The sequence below is a fragment of the Pelodiscus sinensis genome, unplaced genomic scaffold (assembly GCF_049634645.1).
Source record: "Pelodiscus sinensis isolate JC-2024 unplaced genomic scaffold, ASM4963464v1 ctg132, whole genome shotgun sequence".
In the NCBI taxonomy this organism is placed as follows: Eukaryota; Metazoa; Chordata; order Testudines; family Trionychidae; genus Pelodiscus; species Pelodiscus sinensis.
This window is the reverse complement of record NW_027465841.1, coordinates 98,620-115,746: the sequence shown is the minus strand read 5'-3', so window position 1 is coordinate 115,746 and position 17,127 is coordinate 98,620. Positions and strand designations below refer to the sequence as shown.

Genomic DNA, 17,127 nt, shown 5'->3' with positions numbered 1-17,127 from the left:
CACCAAGAGAGGAGAAACTGCTTTTGTAATTGGCTAGCCATTCAGTCTCTGTTTAATCCTGAGCTGATGGTGTCAAATTTGCAGATGAACTGCAGCTCAGCAGTTTCTCTCTGAAATCTGGTCCTGAAGTTTTTTTGCTGCAGGATGGCTACCTTTAAATCTCCTATTGTGTGTCCAGGGAGATTGAAGTAGTGTTCTACAGGTTTTTGTATATTTCCATTCCTAATATCTGATTTGTCTGTTGATTCTGTCCAGTTTGGCCAATGTATATAGCAGAAGGGCATTGCTGGCACATGATGGCGTATATTACATTGGTAGATGTGCAGGTGAATGAGCCAGTGATGGTGTGGCTAATCTGGTTAGGTCCTGTGCTGGTGTAGATGTGTGGGCAGAGTTGGCACGGAGGTTTGTTGCATGGATTGGTTCCTGAGTTCGAGTTATTATGGTGCGGTGTGTAGTTGCTGGTGAGAATATGCTTCAGGTTGGCGGGTTGTCTGTGGGCGAGGACTGGCCTGCCTCCCGAGGCCTGTGAAAGTGAGGGATCGTTGCCCAGGATGGGTTGTAGATCACTGATGATGCGTTGGAGAGGTTTTAGCTGAGGACTGTAGGTGATGGTCAGTGGTGTTTTGTTGGTTTCTTTTTTGGGCTTGTCCCGCAGCAAGAGGCTTCTGAGAAGTAATCAGAGCACATGAGGGTGATTGAGGCAACACAGATATGGCCACCTCCAGCCTGGGAAGATGCCTGGCACACTCTAAAAGGACACACAGAATTTGAAAGAGACCCATGTCCGAACAAAAGAGTTGGTCTTTGTCTTGAAGATTGTGCCTGAAATAAGAACAGCTCTTTAGGGTAAGAATCTGCCTGCAGTAAGTTTGTTAGTGAATAAGAACTAAATATGTTTTCATTTGAATTGAGTAACTTACTTTGAGCAGACTATTTTCACTTGCAACCACTCAAATCCTATTTTTTATACTTTGGTTTTAAGTGGTTGCAAGTGAGAGAGTCAAATCAAAGTAAAATACCAAATTAAATCAAACAAATGCCACCTAGTTGTAATCCACGAAGAAACTTGTTACTAGGGATGTACAATCCCGTGAGTTAGCTGGCTACATATTACTATATACACACGTTCAGCAGATCAGACCTTTTACAATTGTTACATGAGGTATTTTATTTAAAGCATATTCAGCTTATTCATATTCATAAACCAGTTTTCATAAAGACTGGGGGCCCTTGTGACATGCAGTTCTAAGGATGAGGCTTTCAAAAATACTGCACTGGCTTAGGAACACAAGTCCCATTAAAAGGCTTGGGGATTTGTACTCCTAAATTACTTCAAGGCTTTCAGAGTCCAAGCTCTAAGCAGTTGTGCTTTGTTTTGGCCTTTTGGAGGAATCCAATTCCTGCAAAACCTGCTGGTGAAGTTGGGAGGAAGTTTTAGTGTCCAAGAATGTTCCTTGAATAATATAAAACACTGGCCTCAATTTCTTATAACTGCCGCCATATTAACTTAGATGCTGGCTACCTTTTTAATGTACCTTTTTTTCCCATTTCAGCTCTTTGTACATCTAAATGACATTTACTCAGTGGTGGGGATTCCTGTCTTCAGGTAAACATTTTTATCACCAAATTCACAAACAGCAGTCCTATAACGTATTCTTATTTTATAAATGAGTCCTGGCAGCTACTGTAAATAATTTTTTTGTCTCCTTTGGGCTATTGTACATCTGTCTAGAGATGACTTAAAAGTCTTGGCCTGGGCCAGAGCAGACAATCAACCGCATACAAAGGAATCCAATGCATCAGGGAAGGGCAGACAAATAAGCAGTGGCAAATTATTAAAATGCTTCTACACAAATGCTAGGAGTCTGACTAATAAGATGGGTGAATTAGAGTACCTCGTATTAAATGAGGAGATTGATAATAATAGGCATCACTGAAACCTGGTGGAATGAGGAAAATCTGTGGGACACAATCATACCAGGATATAAAATATATCGAAAGGATAGAGCAGGCCGGGTGGGTGGCGGAGTGGCACTGTATGTGAAAGATAATGTAGAATCAAATGAAATAAAAATATTAAGTGAATCAACATGTTCAATAGAATCGCTATGGATAGTAATTCCATGCTCCAATAATAAGAAATTAGCAGTAGGGATATATTACCGACCACCTGACCAGGACAGCGATACTGACATTAAAATGCTGAGGGAGATTAGAGAGGCTACCAAAATAAAGAACTCTAATAATGGAGGATTTTAATTACCCCCATATTGACTGGATACATGTCACCTCAGGAAGAGAAGCGGAGATAAAATTTCTCAATGGCTTAAATGGCTGCTTCTTGGAGCAGCTGGTGCAGGAACCCACAAGGGGAGAGGCAATTCTTGATTTAGTCCTGAGTGGAGCGCAGGATCAGGTCCAGGAAATAACTGTTACAGGACCGCTTGGGAATAGTGACCATAATATAATAACATTCAACATTCCTATGGTGGGAAGAACACCTCAGCAGTCCAGCACCCTGGCATTTAATTTCAAAAAGGGGAATTACACAAAAATGAGGAAGTTAGTTAAACAGAAATTAAAAGGCACAGTGACTAGAGCCAAATCCCTGAAAGCTGCATGGAAACTTTTTAAAGACACCATAATAGAGGCCCAACTTAAATGTATACCCCAAATTAAAAAACATAGCAAGAGACCTAAAAAAGAGTCACCGTGGCTTAACCACCATGTAAAAGAAGCAGTGAGGGACAAAAAGGTATCTTTTAAGAAGTGGAAGTCCAATCCTAGTGAGATAAATAGAAAGGAACATAAACACTGTCAAATCAAGTGTAAAAATGTAATAAGAAAAGCAAAAAAAGATTTTGAGGAACAGTTAGCTAAAAACTCAAAAAGAAATAACAAAATGGTTTTTTAAGTACATTAGAAGCAGAAAGCCTGCTAAAAAACCTGTGGGTCCCCTAGATGATTGAGCTACAAAAGGAGCAATCAAGGACGATAAAGCCATTGCGGAGAAACTAAATGATTTCTTTGCTTCAGTCTTCACGGCTGAAGACGCTGGGGAGATTCCCGAATCTGCACCGTCCTTTGTGGGTGATGAATCTGAGGAACTGTCCCGGATTGAAGTGTCATTAGAGGAGGTTTTGGAACAAATAGAAAAACTTAATGTTAACAAATCTCCGGGACCGGATGGCAATCATCCAAGGGTTCTAAAAGAACTCAAATGGGCAATTGCTGAGCTATTATCTGTGGTTTGTAACCTATCCTTTAAATCGGCTTCCGTACCTAATGACTAGAAGGTAGCCAACGTGACACCAATATTTAAAAAGGGCTCTAGAGGCGATCCTGGCAATTACAGACCGGTAAGTCTAACTTCAGTACCGGGCAAATTAGTCAAAACAATAGTAAAAAATAAAATTGTGAAGCATGTAGAAGAACACAATTTGTTGGACAAAAGTCAACATGGTTTCTGTGAAGGGAAATCCTGTCTTACTAATCTATTAGAGTTCTTTGAAGGGGTTAACAAACATGCGGACAAGGGGGATCCAGTAGATATAGTATACTTGGATTTTCAGAAAGCCTTTGACAAGGTCCCTCACCAAAGGCTCTTGTGTAAATTACATGGCCATGGGATAAGAGGGAAGGTCCTTTCTTGGATTGAGAACTGGTTAAAAGACAGGAAAAAAAGGGTAGGAATAAATGGTACATTTTCAGATTGGAGAGGGGTAACTAGTGGTGTCCCCCAAGAGTCAGTCCTGGGACCAATCCTTTTCAACTTATTCATAAGTGATCTGGAGAAAGGGGTGAGCAGGGAGGTAGTAAAGTTTGCAGATGATACCAAACTGTTTAGGATAGTTAAGACAGAAGCAGACTGTGAGGGACTCCAAGAAGATCTCCCCAAACTGAGTGATTGGGCAACAAAATGGCAAATGAATTTTAATGTGGATAAGTGTAAAGTAATGCACATCGGGGAAAAATAACCCATATGAGGAGAGGTTAAAGCGACTGGGACTTTTCAGTTTAGAAAAGAGGAGACTGAGGGGGGATATGATAGCGGTATATAAAATCATGAGTGGTGTGGAGAGGGCTGATAAAGAAAAGTTATTTATTAGTTCCCTAAATAAAAGAACTAGAGGACACCAAATGAAATTAATGGGTAGCAGGTTTAAAACTAATAAAAGAAAGTTCTTCTTCACAGAGCGTGTAGTCAACCTATGGGACTCCTTGCCAGAGGAGGCTGTGAAGGCTAGGACTATAACAGAGTTTAAAGAGAAGCTAGATAATTTCATGGAGGTTAGGTCCATAAAAGGCTATTAGCCAGGGGATAAAATGGTGTCCTTGGCCTCTGTCTGTCAGAGGCTGGAGAGGGATGGCAGAAAACAAATCGCTTGATCACTGTTTTCGGTCCACCCTCTCCGGGGCACCTGGTGCTGGCCACTGTCAGCAGACAGGATACTGGGCTAGATGGATCTTTGGTCTGACCCAGTATGGCCGTTCTTATGTTCTAAATATCCAAAAGAGCAGCCTAAAGTTAGGCACCTAAATTGGTGACTTGATTTTCAAAAGTTGAGAGCAACAAGTCATCCCCTCACTGAATTATCCTTGTCTATTGCATTCCCATGAATGAGACTATTATGATTTTATGCATGACTGTTTGCATTTTTACAGAGTCATTATTTTGGAATTTCTACTTATGTGCAAAGTTTTAGTTTGGTATCTACCCTTTGTTCACAGACTTCCATTGGCGACCAGAGAATATATCCAAACTGCAGGACTCCGATCTACTATAGCGTGGGCTATGGCATCTCTTGCTGAAATTAGTGTAAGCAAACACTCATCAGGGTTTTTCAAACTTTATTGCACCGCTATCCCCTTCTGGCAGCAAAAATTATTTCACAACCCCAGGAAGAGGTACCAAAGTTCCTAGCCTTGTTGCCGGGGGGAGGGGAGAGAGTCTGAGGGATTCCACTCTGGGTAAGGTGGCTGAGCTTTAGCTCCTGACCTCAGCAAGTCATTACAATGGGGTCCCGACCCACAGTTTGAGACCTACTGACGATCAATAGTAGCATAATGATAGTTTCTGTTGTTCAGAGAGCTGAGAATTTCATGAGTCAGTTAGTGGCAGAGATGGCCTTGCAGATGCTTTTTAGAGGAACATTATATAGTTTTCTCTAAAAGCACCTGCCCTCTAACCAACACACCAACATTAGATTTCAGAAAATGTAGTTGAGGGTATCTCGCTGACTCTTATATTTCTGACGTCTTGTGGTAAGTCTGATCTTGCAAAGTGCTGATTTTTGTCACTTCTCATTGACATTGGTGAGAATTTGTGGGCATTCATCGTGTTCCAGGGTCAGACTCTGTCACAGAAGATAACTCAGTCATTTTGCTTTGAATTTGATACTCAATTTGTATTAGCTGCAGTGCTGAATCTCACCCAAATAGCTAGCTTTAGAAGAATAAATTATTGCTCTTAAATGTGCAGAAATATTCAATATGTTTGTTTGTTTATAGGTTGGTGCATTTGTGTTAGATCCCATGTGTGGATTAGGAACAATCCTCTTAGAAGCTGCGAAAGAATGGCCTGTAAGTTCTACAATAATCATAAGTAGGATGTTTCCGAGAGAGAATTGCAATCATTCATATTATATTTGTAAAACAGAATATTAGAACTGGAAGGAACCTGGAGAGGTCATGAAGTCCAGTCCCCTCTACTCACGGCAGAACAGAGCACCACCTAGATCGGGGTCGGCAACCTATGGCTCATGAGCCGAATACAGCTCATGAGGGAGCCAGATATTGCTCTTCTGAAGCTCAAGCCTCATCTTGGCTGCGCTGGTGCTAAAGCAGGCCTGGACAAAACAATCCGGCTGCGGATGCAGCAGGGAGCCCCCAAGCAATTCCCCTGCTTGTCCACACATGGTGCAGATACGCGGCTGTGGGGCATTTGTTTTCTGTGGAACCCCCCTCATGTCGGGGTGGCCAATCATTTTTATGAGGGGGCTAAGTACATCTGGGCAGCTCCAAGATTTTGGGAAGTGGTTGAGGGCCGTACTCTTCCATGATTTTAATGGAGGAAGTGTGGAGTCTGGGATAAGGGATTGGGGTGCAGGAGGGAGAGTGGGGTCTGAGAGGGAGTTTGGGTGAAGGAGGCAGTTGTGAGCCTGGGACAGGAACCTGGGGTGTAGGGTTTGGGTGGGGTGCTGGGATTTGGGCTGTGTTCTGGGGCAGGGAATTGGGGTACAGGAGGGGGTGGAGGTTTGGGTTGGGATGTAGGGCAGGAGGGAGTTGTCACCCGGGGCAGAGGATTGGGGTGTTAGATCTGGGGGGAGTATGGGTGCAGGAGGAGGGCAGGGGGTTTTGGGGTATGTGGGGTAGGAGTGGCAGGAGTGTGGAGGCAGAGGATAGGGGGAGGGAGGGTCAGAAGTACCAGAGGCAGACTCTGGCAGGGAGACTTACCTGGGTGACTCCTGGCCAGCAGCCCAGCAGAGTTCTCAGGCAGCCAGCCTGCCTGCCCTGCCCCTGCACAGGCTGCAGGGGCCCTGTGCATGTGTACAGCAGGAGGGGGCCTGTTTTGTGTGCTGCCTGTTTTTTGAAACAGGAGCTTCCATTGGCCGGAAACTGGCCAATGGTATTGTGCTGGGACTGGGACGGCTCATGAAGCCTTTCCCTCCTGGCTCCCAATTGTGAAAGAGAAACGGCCTGGCAGCCACTTCTGAGTGGTGTGTGGATGGGGCAAGGCAAGCAGGAAGCCTGTCTGGGGCTCCCTGGTGTGTCTGCGGGCCGGATCCAGTGGCTTGCTGGGCCAGATCCTGCGTGTGGGTTGTATTTTGCCCAGGCCTGCATGATATCCGTCCAGCATGACTGTGAACCATTGAGAACTACTCTCTGGGAATGGTTATGCACCCATCTTAGAGTACTGTATCCCCATTGAGATTGTATTTAAGGTTTGTTAATGCGAGGGTCATGTGAGATTGTATCATATGCCTTATTAAAGTCTAGATATACCATATCTGTTGCTTCTTTGTTGAGTAGTGTCCCCGTGGGTGCCCCAGTACAGGTGTCGGGCTCGTCCCAGCGCTGCAGCTCAGAGAGCTTTCCTAAGCAGTAGCCTCTGCCGGACCATGCATGTGCAATGCTGCCTCGTGCTGTTCGTGCCCTTTCTGTGAAGTGCGGTCCAGCCCACCAGTTCTTCCTAACCGTCCATGGCTGCAGACGGAATCCGGCGAGCGCCTCCTCTGTTCAGATAGTTCTGGCTAGGGGGAACTGGCGGGCCGGACTGCGCTCCAAAGAAAGGGTGTGAACGGTGCGAGGTGGCATCTGCGTATGCGCGGTCTGGTGTGGGCTACTGCTAAGGAAAACTGTCCGAGCTGTGGCGCCAGGACGAGCCCGACACCTGTCGTGAAGCACCCACGGGGGGGGACACATCTTGAAGAACAGATATTACTGCACGGGTGAGTAACTCTGTCTTCCCAGTTATTCCATTAGTCTGGTTGCTTTCTCAAAGAAAAGTTTTCTCAAGTGGTCCTTCAGGGTGGACGTAGCCCTATTTCCACCTGGACCTGTTCACGACCCACAGCAATAGGAAGTGCCCTTGTTTTTGCTCCCTAGTCAACCACAGCCCAGGGTCTCTGGGGGATGCTGGCATGATCCCTTGGCCTCAGGCTCTAATGTATGCTTTTACCCCCTTCCCCCTGATCCATAGGGTGATCCTCAGGGTCAGGGAATTTCAGGTCTCCGTAATCCTGATAGCCCTGGCCTGGCTTTGTCAGCATTGGTTCCTGGACCTTCTCGCCCTCTAGCCCTCCCCCCCGTGCCCAGACTAATCTCTCAGGAGTCCAGCAGGCTTTGGAGCAGGTCCAGGCAGTTCTCGGGAAGCCATAAGCCTTCTGCTTGGTCCCCTTACCTGAGGAAGTGGAAACGCTTCATCCTCTGGTCAGACTGCGAGGGATTCTTCCCTATGGAGGCCCCTGTACCTGCAGTCTTGGATTGGCTCCTGGGGCTCAGGCTTCAGGGCCTGGCTCCTTCCTCCGTACAAGTGCACCTAGCAGCCATCTCGGCCTTCCATTTGGGCTCTAGTGGCAGGATCATTTTTTCAGATCCCATGGTGCACCGTTTTCTTAAGGGGTTGGATAGGCTCTACCCCTAGGTACGTGAACCCTTGCCCTCCTGGGACCTAAATGTGGTTCTCACAAAGCTCATGGGTCGTCCCCCCCCCCCCCCCCTTTGAGCTGTTAGCAACAGGTTCCCTTCTGCACCTTTCCTGGAATGTGTCCTTCCTGGTGGCCATTACTTCGGACAGGCGAGAGTTGGAACTAAGGGCCCTGTTGGTGGACTCTCCGTACACAGCCTTTTTTAAGGGTAAGGTCAGGTTGCGCTCCCACCCTCCCTTTTTGCCCAAGGTGGTTTCTTTCTTCCATGTTCACCAGGATATTTTTCTTGTTTTTTACCCCAAGCCCCACAGCTCTGGGACAGAGCAGGTTTTACGCACTCTTGACGTGAGATGTGCTTTAGCCTTTTATTTAGAGAGTCCCCTTTGATCTATAGTGGACAGGATGAAGGGCCACCCTGTCAGCCCTGTGTATTTCATCCTGGACCACAGCTTCGATCAAAGCGTGCTACAAGCCGGCGCAGGTTCTGGCTCCGCCCATTATGGCTTGTTCTGCGAGAGCCCAAGTGTCTTCTATGGCTTTTGTAGCTCAGGTGCCCATCGTAGAGATTTGCAGAGCAGCTACCTGGTCGTCGGTGCACATGTTTGCAGATCGTTACGCCATTATGCAGCAGTAGGGCTGTGTCGCAGTCCATCTCTCGATAGATGACTCCAAAGCTAACCCCAGGAGGTGGTGTCAGAGCCTAAGTGCAATGGACACAAGCAAGCACTCGAAGGAAAACAGTTAATTATTTTGGTAACTTGTTCTTCGAGATGTGGTGTTCAAATCCCGCCTCCCCTGCATCGGAAGGCTCCAGCAAGGAGGAACCTGAGGGGGTGGAGAGCCAGCGGGGGGTATATATGCATCGATATAGTGGTGCCAATCCAGGGGGCTCCCCCTGCCCTGGCAGCTAAGAGAAAACTCTCCAACAGTCCGTGCACACGGTGTGCGCACCCCTAAGTGGAATGGACGGGAGCAACACAGCTCGAAGAACAACCGTTGCGATTATTCTCCTAGTGCAAAAATGGAGGAAGACAGCTGCAGGCTGTCATAAAGTGCATACCCCAGAGCAGAGGCTATGTCAGGGATGATGTGTCAGAGCAATGCACTGGAAGGTTCTGAGTAGTGCAGCTGCTTATAGGTATTTGGAGTCCAGCTGTTTTAGAACGCCCTGAGTGCTAAGTACTTTACTGTTCCCTAGAGCAGCCTGGAATTGGAAAACTTAAAGCCACTTTTGTACCTTTTCTCTCTCGACTTGGTTATATTCTGCTCCTGTAAGAACTGCATCACTGAACCTCATCCAGTGGTCTTGCCTTTGAACAACCTGTATTCTTAAATGTATAAGTAATTGGTATTGTGTGGTGTTCTGCATAATAAACAATTCTCCTTTTTCCTCCCTACAGAATGTACAATACTTGGGTGCTGATATAAATGATTCACAGCTAGAAGGTGCACATGAAAACATTAAGGCTTCAGGCCTGATGGATAAAATTGAGTTACTTAAAGCATCTGTAGTAGGTAATATATGAATGTAATTTAGAATAACCAGGCATGTGTTGAGGACTCTATATCTGGAGTTCTGGATCTATACAGAGTGAATACTGAGAGTCCTTGTCCATAGATGAGTAGGTTGAGGGTTGACACTTTTCTTTGTTCGTGAACTGCTGATTTTTTTTAAATTTCCCCTCCTATGTTTTGTCAAGAAACTGAATAAAAGGATATTAATTTCCAGGGTTTGGCAAATCACTATTATTACTTTGTATCAAATATCTTTTTCCCCTGGGAATTTCATATCATGTAGGTAGAAATTCTAGTTAACTAATACAAAGGTAAATTCCTGTGATATGTATCTTGTAACTCAGATTTTTTCTACGGTAACTTTAGTCAACTAGAGAATCATTATCATTTAATAACCCTCACCTTTTCCTGGAAAATGCTATCTGTTCTCAGCTTTATGGGCTAATTTTAGGAGAAGAGCATTGCTTTATAATATTATACTTAATATGGCCAGGTCACCCAAATCTGGATTACCCTGAATTACCAGTACTGATAACCCATTACAGCAGTTACCAAAATACCTTCACTGTAACCTAGAGCAGTCCTTCCCTTATAATGTTTCCTTGCCTGATTGGTTTTAGAGTCCCCACAGGACTCGGTTTGGCTTAGGATACTTAACATTAGAAGTACTCTGAACTCAGACCATGTTCTTTTTGAGGAAGTAATTGATATCTTCTGGCTGTGTCTTAGTAATTGGTCGGGGTATATTAATTCAATGGTTTTTCGTTCATAGTCAAAATAGTTTTATCATATGTCTAGGTAGGAGAATATACTGGGAAACAGATAAAGCTGTTCTCAGGAAACTAGTCTTTTTATATAGCGTCAGTGAAATTTAGAGCTGGCATAGAAAATTCAGGCATCTGGAGAATCAGTTTAAAGCAAGCAGGTCAAAATTAAATTGGCTACAGTCAGGCCTGCCTGTAACCAGATTCTATATGAGCTATGTGATGTCACTTCCTTCAATTTAACATGTACATTTGAGCAACTTATTTTTGCAGATTAAATGCCTACAATCTTAACCCACAACTCCCACTTTAAAACTTGTTTGTAAACAATTATTTATTTTGAAGGGCATAACTATTTTGTAAATATGGAATTAGTGAATATGACTTTACAACATCTTGATCCGATGTTTTTACTTGCAAATCAACACTACTTTTCTGTCTGCCAGCATCGCAGACTCAAACAGGGTGTATCTTTTTATTAGTAATAAACATTCTACAAGCTAAACCATGCCCTCATTTATATTGTTGCCTTTAATGGAATATGAGACTGAAGTTCAGTAATAGCATTCAAGTATCAGAGGGGTAGCTGTGTTAGTTTGAATCTGAAAAAGCAGCGAGGAGTCCTGTGGCACTTTATAGACTAACCGAAGTGTTGGAGCATAAGCTTTTGTGGGCAAAGACCCACTTTGTCAGATGCATGTAGTGGAAGTTTCCAGAGGCTGGTATAAATATGCAGGCTAGAGATGACGAGGTGGATCCAATCATGGAGGATGAGGCCCACTTCTAGCAGCTGATCTGGAGGTATGAATGCCAAGAGAGGAGAAGCTGCTTTTGTAGTTAGCTAGCCATTCAAAGTCTTTGTTTAATCCTGAGTTGATTGTGTCAAACTTGCAGATGAACTGTAGCTCCGCAGTTTCTCTTTGAAGTCTGGTCCTGAAGTTTTTTTGCTGCAGGATGGCTACCTTTAGATCTGCAATTGTGTGTCCAGGAAGATTGAAGTGTTCTACAGGTTTTTGAATGTTGCCATTCCTAATACCTGATTTGTATCCATTTATTCTGTCCAGTTTGGCCAATGTATATAGCAGAGGGGCATTGCTGGCACATGATGGCGTATATTATGTTATTAGATGTGCAGGAGAATGAGCCAGTGACAATATGGCTGATCTGGTTAGGTCCTGTGCTGGTGTATATATGTGGGCAGAGTTGGCACCGAGGTTTGTTGCATGGATTGGTTCCTGAGTTAGTTATGGTGCGGTGTGTAGTTGCTGGTGAGAATATGCTTCAGGTTGGCGGGTTGTCTGTGGGCAGGCAAAACTAATAGCATTGGTTTCTTTCTAGTAATGAAAAAAGGGAGCTAAGACATTCTCGGGGGTTGTGTTCTAGGTCTGTAAGTGTGCCATGTGGCATCTCTCTTGAGCGTTTTTAGGTCTGCCTGACATTCCCCAGCTCAGCTATAAATCAGGAAGCCTCCAGCTTCCCTGGCAGCTAGATTCCCCCTGCTCCCTAGCCAGAGTAAGAGTGTCTCTCTCCCGGGGTCCCTCCTGGAGCCTTTATTTATACAGCCCACAGCTGGGCCCTAATTGGCAGCTATCTGCTGCAGCTGCTTGCTTCATGACTCCAGCCCTCACCCAGGCCTGGGTTTTAACCCCTTAAAGGGCCAGTGTGGGACTGACACCCTGTCACAGTTCTCTGTGGGGGTCTGACACCCAGTTTGGGAAAACAGTTCTCCAGTGTCCGGTTCTTTTTAGACCACTTCTTTAGACAGTTTTCAGTGTAATTTATCTGCAGAGATTGGAGGTTCTATCATATCAGAGGCAAAGAAGGGAAACATTTATCTAGTTACTGTATTTTTGTGGAGAATAATAAGCTAAATTATATACTTTCTCTCCACCATATCTACCTTTCAGGGTGTGTGGATTGTATTAAATGAATGGGACTGTAGTGGAGTTGAGCTCATGACGCCTTATGAGGGAGCATTTGCATTGCCTGAATAGCTATTGTTTCTCGGAGGGCTCTGAACACTGTATGCCGAGGCTATGCGCTCCACAGGAGTGAGGATCTTGTTGCCAATATGCTTGAACCGTGGTTGCTACTCAGTCACTGTTCTTTCTTATGTATAGCCAAATGTAAGAATCTGACTCTCTTTTGCAGCATTGCCATTACCTTCAGAAAGTGTTGATGTTGTGATTTCTGACATTCCATTTGGGAAAAAGTTCAAGATAACAAAAGACATAAAACTTCTACCCAATATTCTTCAAGAAATGGAAAGGTATATATAATCTTCGAAATCTTAGGGTATCATTTAAACTCTATACTTGTTTGTAATTCTGTGAACTGGACCCAGAAAGCTAATAACTAAATACGTACGCATACCAGATTATTCTGGATGATTTGTTTTTGTTAACACTTTAGGAGTCTTAAGATGCTTTTGCAACAGGAGAATAGTAAAGTACACTCTATCTTTCATGTTAAACTGTCAGGTTTTCATATCCTCTTTCTTTTATGTCCCATGCGCTTTTGGATCGGGGCCCCCTTTTAACACTTCTTGTATGGGGAAAACCAGGACTGCTTGTCTGTTTTTTCACATTTAGAGCCTGTTAAAATAAAGAATGTGTTTAAAAACAATAAGCTTTTTTTACATTTTAAATACAATTTAATAAACAAAGGCATACACAACAATTTTTAGAGCATTTTTAAAGAAAGGTATTAATGCTGGTATCAAAATACTTAATTGTAGGGGAAAGTAAACAAGAGTGGTACTTAAGTATTTCATTGATTTAGGGCCTTAGCATCTAAAATGTCAGGCTACGTCTAAAGTTTTTCTGTTAAAAGCATTTGCGGAAAAGAGCGTCTAGATTGGCACGGACCCTTTTCCGCAAAAGCACTTTTTGCAGAAAAGTGTCTTTGCTAATCTAGGTGCGGTTTTGTGCAAGAAAGCCCCGATCGCCATTTTCGCCATCGGGGCTTTTTTGCGCAACACGGTTTTTAGCGGTCTACACTGGCCCTCTGGGCAAAAGCCCTTTTCCGGAAATGTTTTTGCGCAAAACGGGAACGTCAAAGCATTTGCGCAAGAAGCACTGATTTCAGGCAGTAGAACGTCAGTGCTTTTGTGCCAAAATCAAGCAGCCAGTGTAGACAGCTGGCAAGTTTTTGCGCAAAAGCGCCTGCTTTTGCGGAAAAACTTGCCAGTCTAGACGCAGCCTCAGTGTCTGGGATTCTTGAAGGTTGGCAGATACTGACTTATCCTTTGCAAAGAACTATCATAGCTCTTATTTTGAATGACTGTCTAAATTCTACAGTAACGAGGGCATGAGGAGTCCACAGATAGAATGCACAGCTTAATAAGTATGCATAACTAACCATGGTTTGTTTGTGGGGTTTTTAATTGTCAGAGTGCTTCGTGTTGGAGGGACAGTTGTATTACTTATGAGTCAAGATCTCCACAAACACATGGATGGGTGCATTAGCAACTGTGTTGAAAGCGACACATCTTTGAACATCACCAGTGATGGCGAGAATGGAGCTGCTGTGGTGAAAGATTTGAATCCCAAGGAGAAAAATGGGAGCCTAAGAAATATTCCCTCTTCAGTTAAAGGGGTAGAGATTGAACACTTGCACAACAACATTACATGCTTTGGGTCCTTAGCAGCAGTAGAGTCCTACAAAGTGAGCCTTGGAAAAACAGATGCTTTCATATACAAATATAGGAAGGTGCCTGGTGCTGGAATGCAGTAACATTCCAGAAATGACAATGGATCTTATTTGAAAGCATATTGCGCTGAAACAATTGAGCCATGTTGGTCCTAAATTGGGCCATAGTGTGTCACTTGTAAGCAACCTTTTTATTTGGACAGGCTTACAGTATTCCTCCTCTTCCTCCCCCTCCCCCAGCTTCCTCTTGGCTACAGAATTCAGTAGTTACAAGATAGCGGAGTTGGTTCTCCAGCAACGTTAAGCTGCCATAATAAAATATTGAAATGAGGCCAAATCCTACGGTCCTTGCTCAAGAAAAGGATCCGTTTACCTAAGAAGTAGAGGTCCTGCAAGGGCGTCTTGGTTTTAGCCACACTCTTCTAGAAGAGAGCTGTAGGTATTATCAGAACTCCTGATGAGGTGCGTGGTCACAACGATTATACTTAGGAAATCTCAGCATATTTATAATTAATAGTTAGCAACACTCTAACCTTGCATGGCACTCCTTCGTTGAGGCCCTGCCCCCTCTGTTCCCCTCCTCTCCATCACTTGCTGGGCCCGGCCCTTACTCACTCTCACTGGGTTGAGGCAGGAGGTGCAGGCTCTGGGGTGGGAGTGAGGGATTTGTGTGCGGGAAGGTGTGAGAGGTGCAGGTTCTGGGGGGGGGAGAGATGGAGAAGGGGATGTTGGTTCATGGTGGGGGCTCCAGGCTGGAGAATGTTGGGATCAGGAGGAGGTTTGGGATCCTGAGCAGAGTGCACGCTTTTGGCTGTGGGGGTGCAGGAGTTTGGGATGGGGTGCATGTGGGGCTCAGGGCAGGGAGGTTGGGTGTATAATGGGCTCAGGACACAGACTTGCAGTATGTGGATGGTGCAGGAGTGTTGAGGCAGAAGACTGGGGATGTAGGAGATTGGGGATGAGGGGCTCAGGACAGGGGTATGATGGGCTTAGGTTTGGGGGCTGTGGGGCTGCAGGAGTGTTATGCTTCAGCCAGATGTGAGCTTGGCCTGGCTTCATTTTTAAATAAAATATATCTAACACAATGTTTCAGAATTGTCTTTATTTATGGGAGGGGTGGGGAACCTGTTTTGGGTGGGGTCACTGACTCTCAGAAAAATTAGTCGGGATCACACAAGTGAGATGCAAAAAAATACCTCAAACTCCCCAGGCCTCACTGATGTGGCCCCACTGAGACATCTCACTGCCTTGGCACTCCAGTTTCATGTGGGGGGAGGGTAGATAGGACTGAGGCTCAAGGCCTCAGGCCAGATAAACTCTTATGGGGTTCCAGGGTTAGTGGAATTTGTGGGCCCCTCTACACTCTGAAATGGGGCCAAAAATGAGGGATCCAGTGTGCAGGACAGGGCTGCCAGTGAGTGGGATACGGGGGGGGGGGGGGGCAGAATCTGGGTGGAAAATAGGGTAAGAAGAAAGCTGGGAGTAGGCATCTGGCCAGGAGGCAGGGGTGGGGTGCTGGTGTGGGTCTGGACAGGGGCAGGGTGCTGAATAGGGGTCTGGCCATGAGGCAGGGTCATAGTGCTGGTGGGAGACTGGCCACGGGCTGGGGCAGGGGGAAGGGTGCTGGGGCAGGTGGGATTCTGGCCTGGGGACGGGGGCAAGGTGCTGGGGGGGGACCTAGGAAGGGGGGCGACAGGAGCAGCTCAGCTAGTACCTAGGGCTCCTATGATGCACACTGCTCCTCCCATCATCTGGCATGCTTCCCGAAAAGCCGGGTCTGGTGCGCAGCCAGAGATTTCCTTCCCCCTCCTGCCTACTTTCTTGTGCTGGGCTATGCGCTGGAGCCAGTGTCTCAAGAAGCATGCGGGCTGCTCCTCCCCTCCCCCAAACAGTTGGCTTGCTTCCTGAGAAATTTGATCTGGCGTGCAGCTGATGACTTCCTTCCCTGTGCTGCCTTCCTGCTGCCTTCAAGGCAGGCAGCAGGGGGAAGGAAGTCCCTGGCTGTGCACCAGACCCGGTTTTTCAGGAAGTACATCGGCTGTTTGGGGGAGGGGAGGAGCAGCCTGCATGCTTCCCTGAGAGCCTGGGTCTGGCGTGCAGCTGTGGGACTTCTCTCCCCATGCCGCAGGAAGCTGGTGCTGCTTCCATTTTCCCAGGAGATTGTGCCAGTATGGGCTAATTTTTTGGGGGGGAGGGGGGGAATGCCTCACGATTCACTGGTTATGTCCCCAAAATTGACTAGTTGATCGCAATTGACAGGTTGGTGACCATGGCACTAACACCATTTGAAAATAATTTTAAAATGAGGGTCCTCACAAACAGGAGTTCTTCTTTCAAAATAACGAGCCTGTTATTTTGAAATAACTTCTAGTTTCAGAATAACTCCCCAATGTAGAAATGCCATAACAGAGCAACGGTGACACTAGGTGGCTACTTTTGGTAATGCAGCAGCTGTGTCACTTAGTGGCCACTTGCAAATAAATTGGCACACATTTTTAAGGCTATGTCCACACCGGGAAATTATTTTTCAATAACTTATGAAAGTTATTTTGTGAGTTATTTCAAACTAGTATATCCCCACTATAGGGAAGGCTCCAAATTCATGTGAGGCAGGCTCCCTTAAGGTGTGTCCATACAGCAGGGCTAAACTCAATACGTTACACAAATTGAGCTATGTCAATTGTGTAGTGTATTTCAAAATGAAATAAGGAGCATTTATTTCTAAATATAGGACTCTTCCTCTGACTTTCCTTAGCCCTTGTACAATGAGGATTACGGGAGCTGGAGTAAAATCCTCCAGCTTGACAGTAGACAAGGACTAAGTTATTTTGAAATAATGTTGCTTTGTAATGATGGTGTGGTGCTCAGGGTATGTCTACACTATGCATTTGTTTCAGAATAAGCTATTTCATAATAGTTATTTTAGGTGTTAGCTTAACTGTAGTGTCCATGTGCTTTTTTTGAAATACTAATTACTCTAAGGTGGCTTCCCTACTGTAGACCTGTTACCTTGATCTAGAGCCCCAGCAAATACTGGGGCGTAA

The 17,127-nt window shown here is 45.2% G+C and overlaps 1 protein-coding gene across 5 annotated transcripts in view; it reads left to right on the top strand.

The window, feature by feature from the left end:
- Positions 1-15,168, top strand: part of THUMPD2 (THUMP domain 2 tRNA and snRNA guanosine methyltransferase) — a 41,798-nt gene extending 26,630 nt beyond the window's left edge. For 4 of the 5 annotated variants that reach the window (XM_075914838.1, XM_075914836.1, XM_075914839.1 and 1 more), the window contains 6 exons: positions 1,557-1,609; positions 4,735-4,822; positions 5,515-5,586; positions 9,554-9,668; positions 12,584-12,701; positions 13,825-15,168. In XM_075914838.1, the coding sequence (XP_075770953.1) occupies positions 1,557-1,609; positions 4,735-4,822; positions 5,515-5,586; positions 9,554-9,668; positions 12,584-12,701; positions 13,825-14,167 (789 nt within the window). In that variant the 3' untranslated portion in view covers positions 14,168-15,168. The remainder of the gene's footprint in view (positions 1-1,556; positions 1,610-4,734; positions 4,823-5,514; positions 5,587-9,553; positions 9,669-12,583; positions 12,702-13,824) is intronic. The other variant, XR_012898750.1, reaches the window with a different exon arrangement.
- Positions 15,169-17,127: the final 1,959 nt, after the last annotated feature.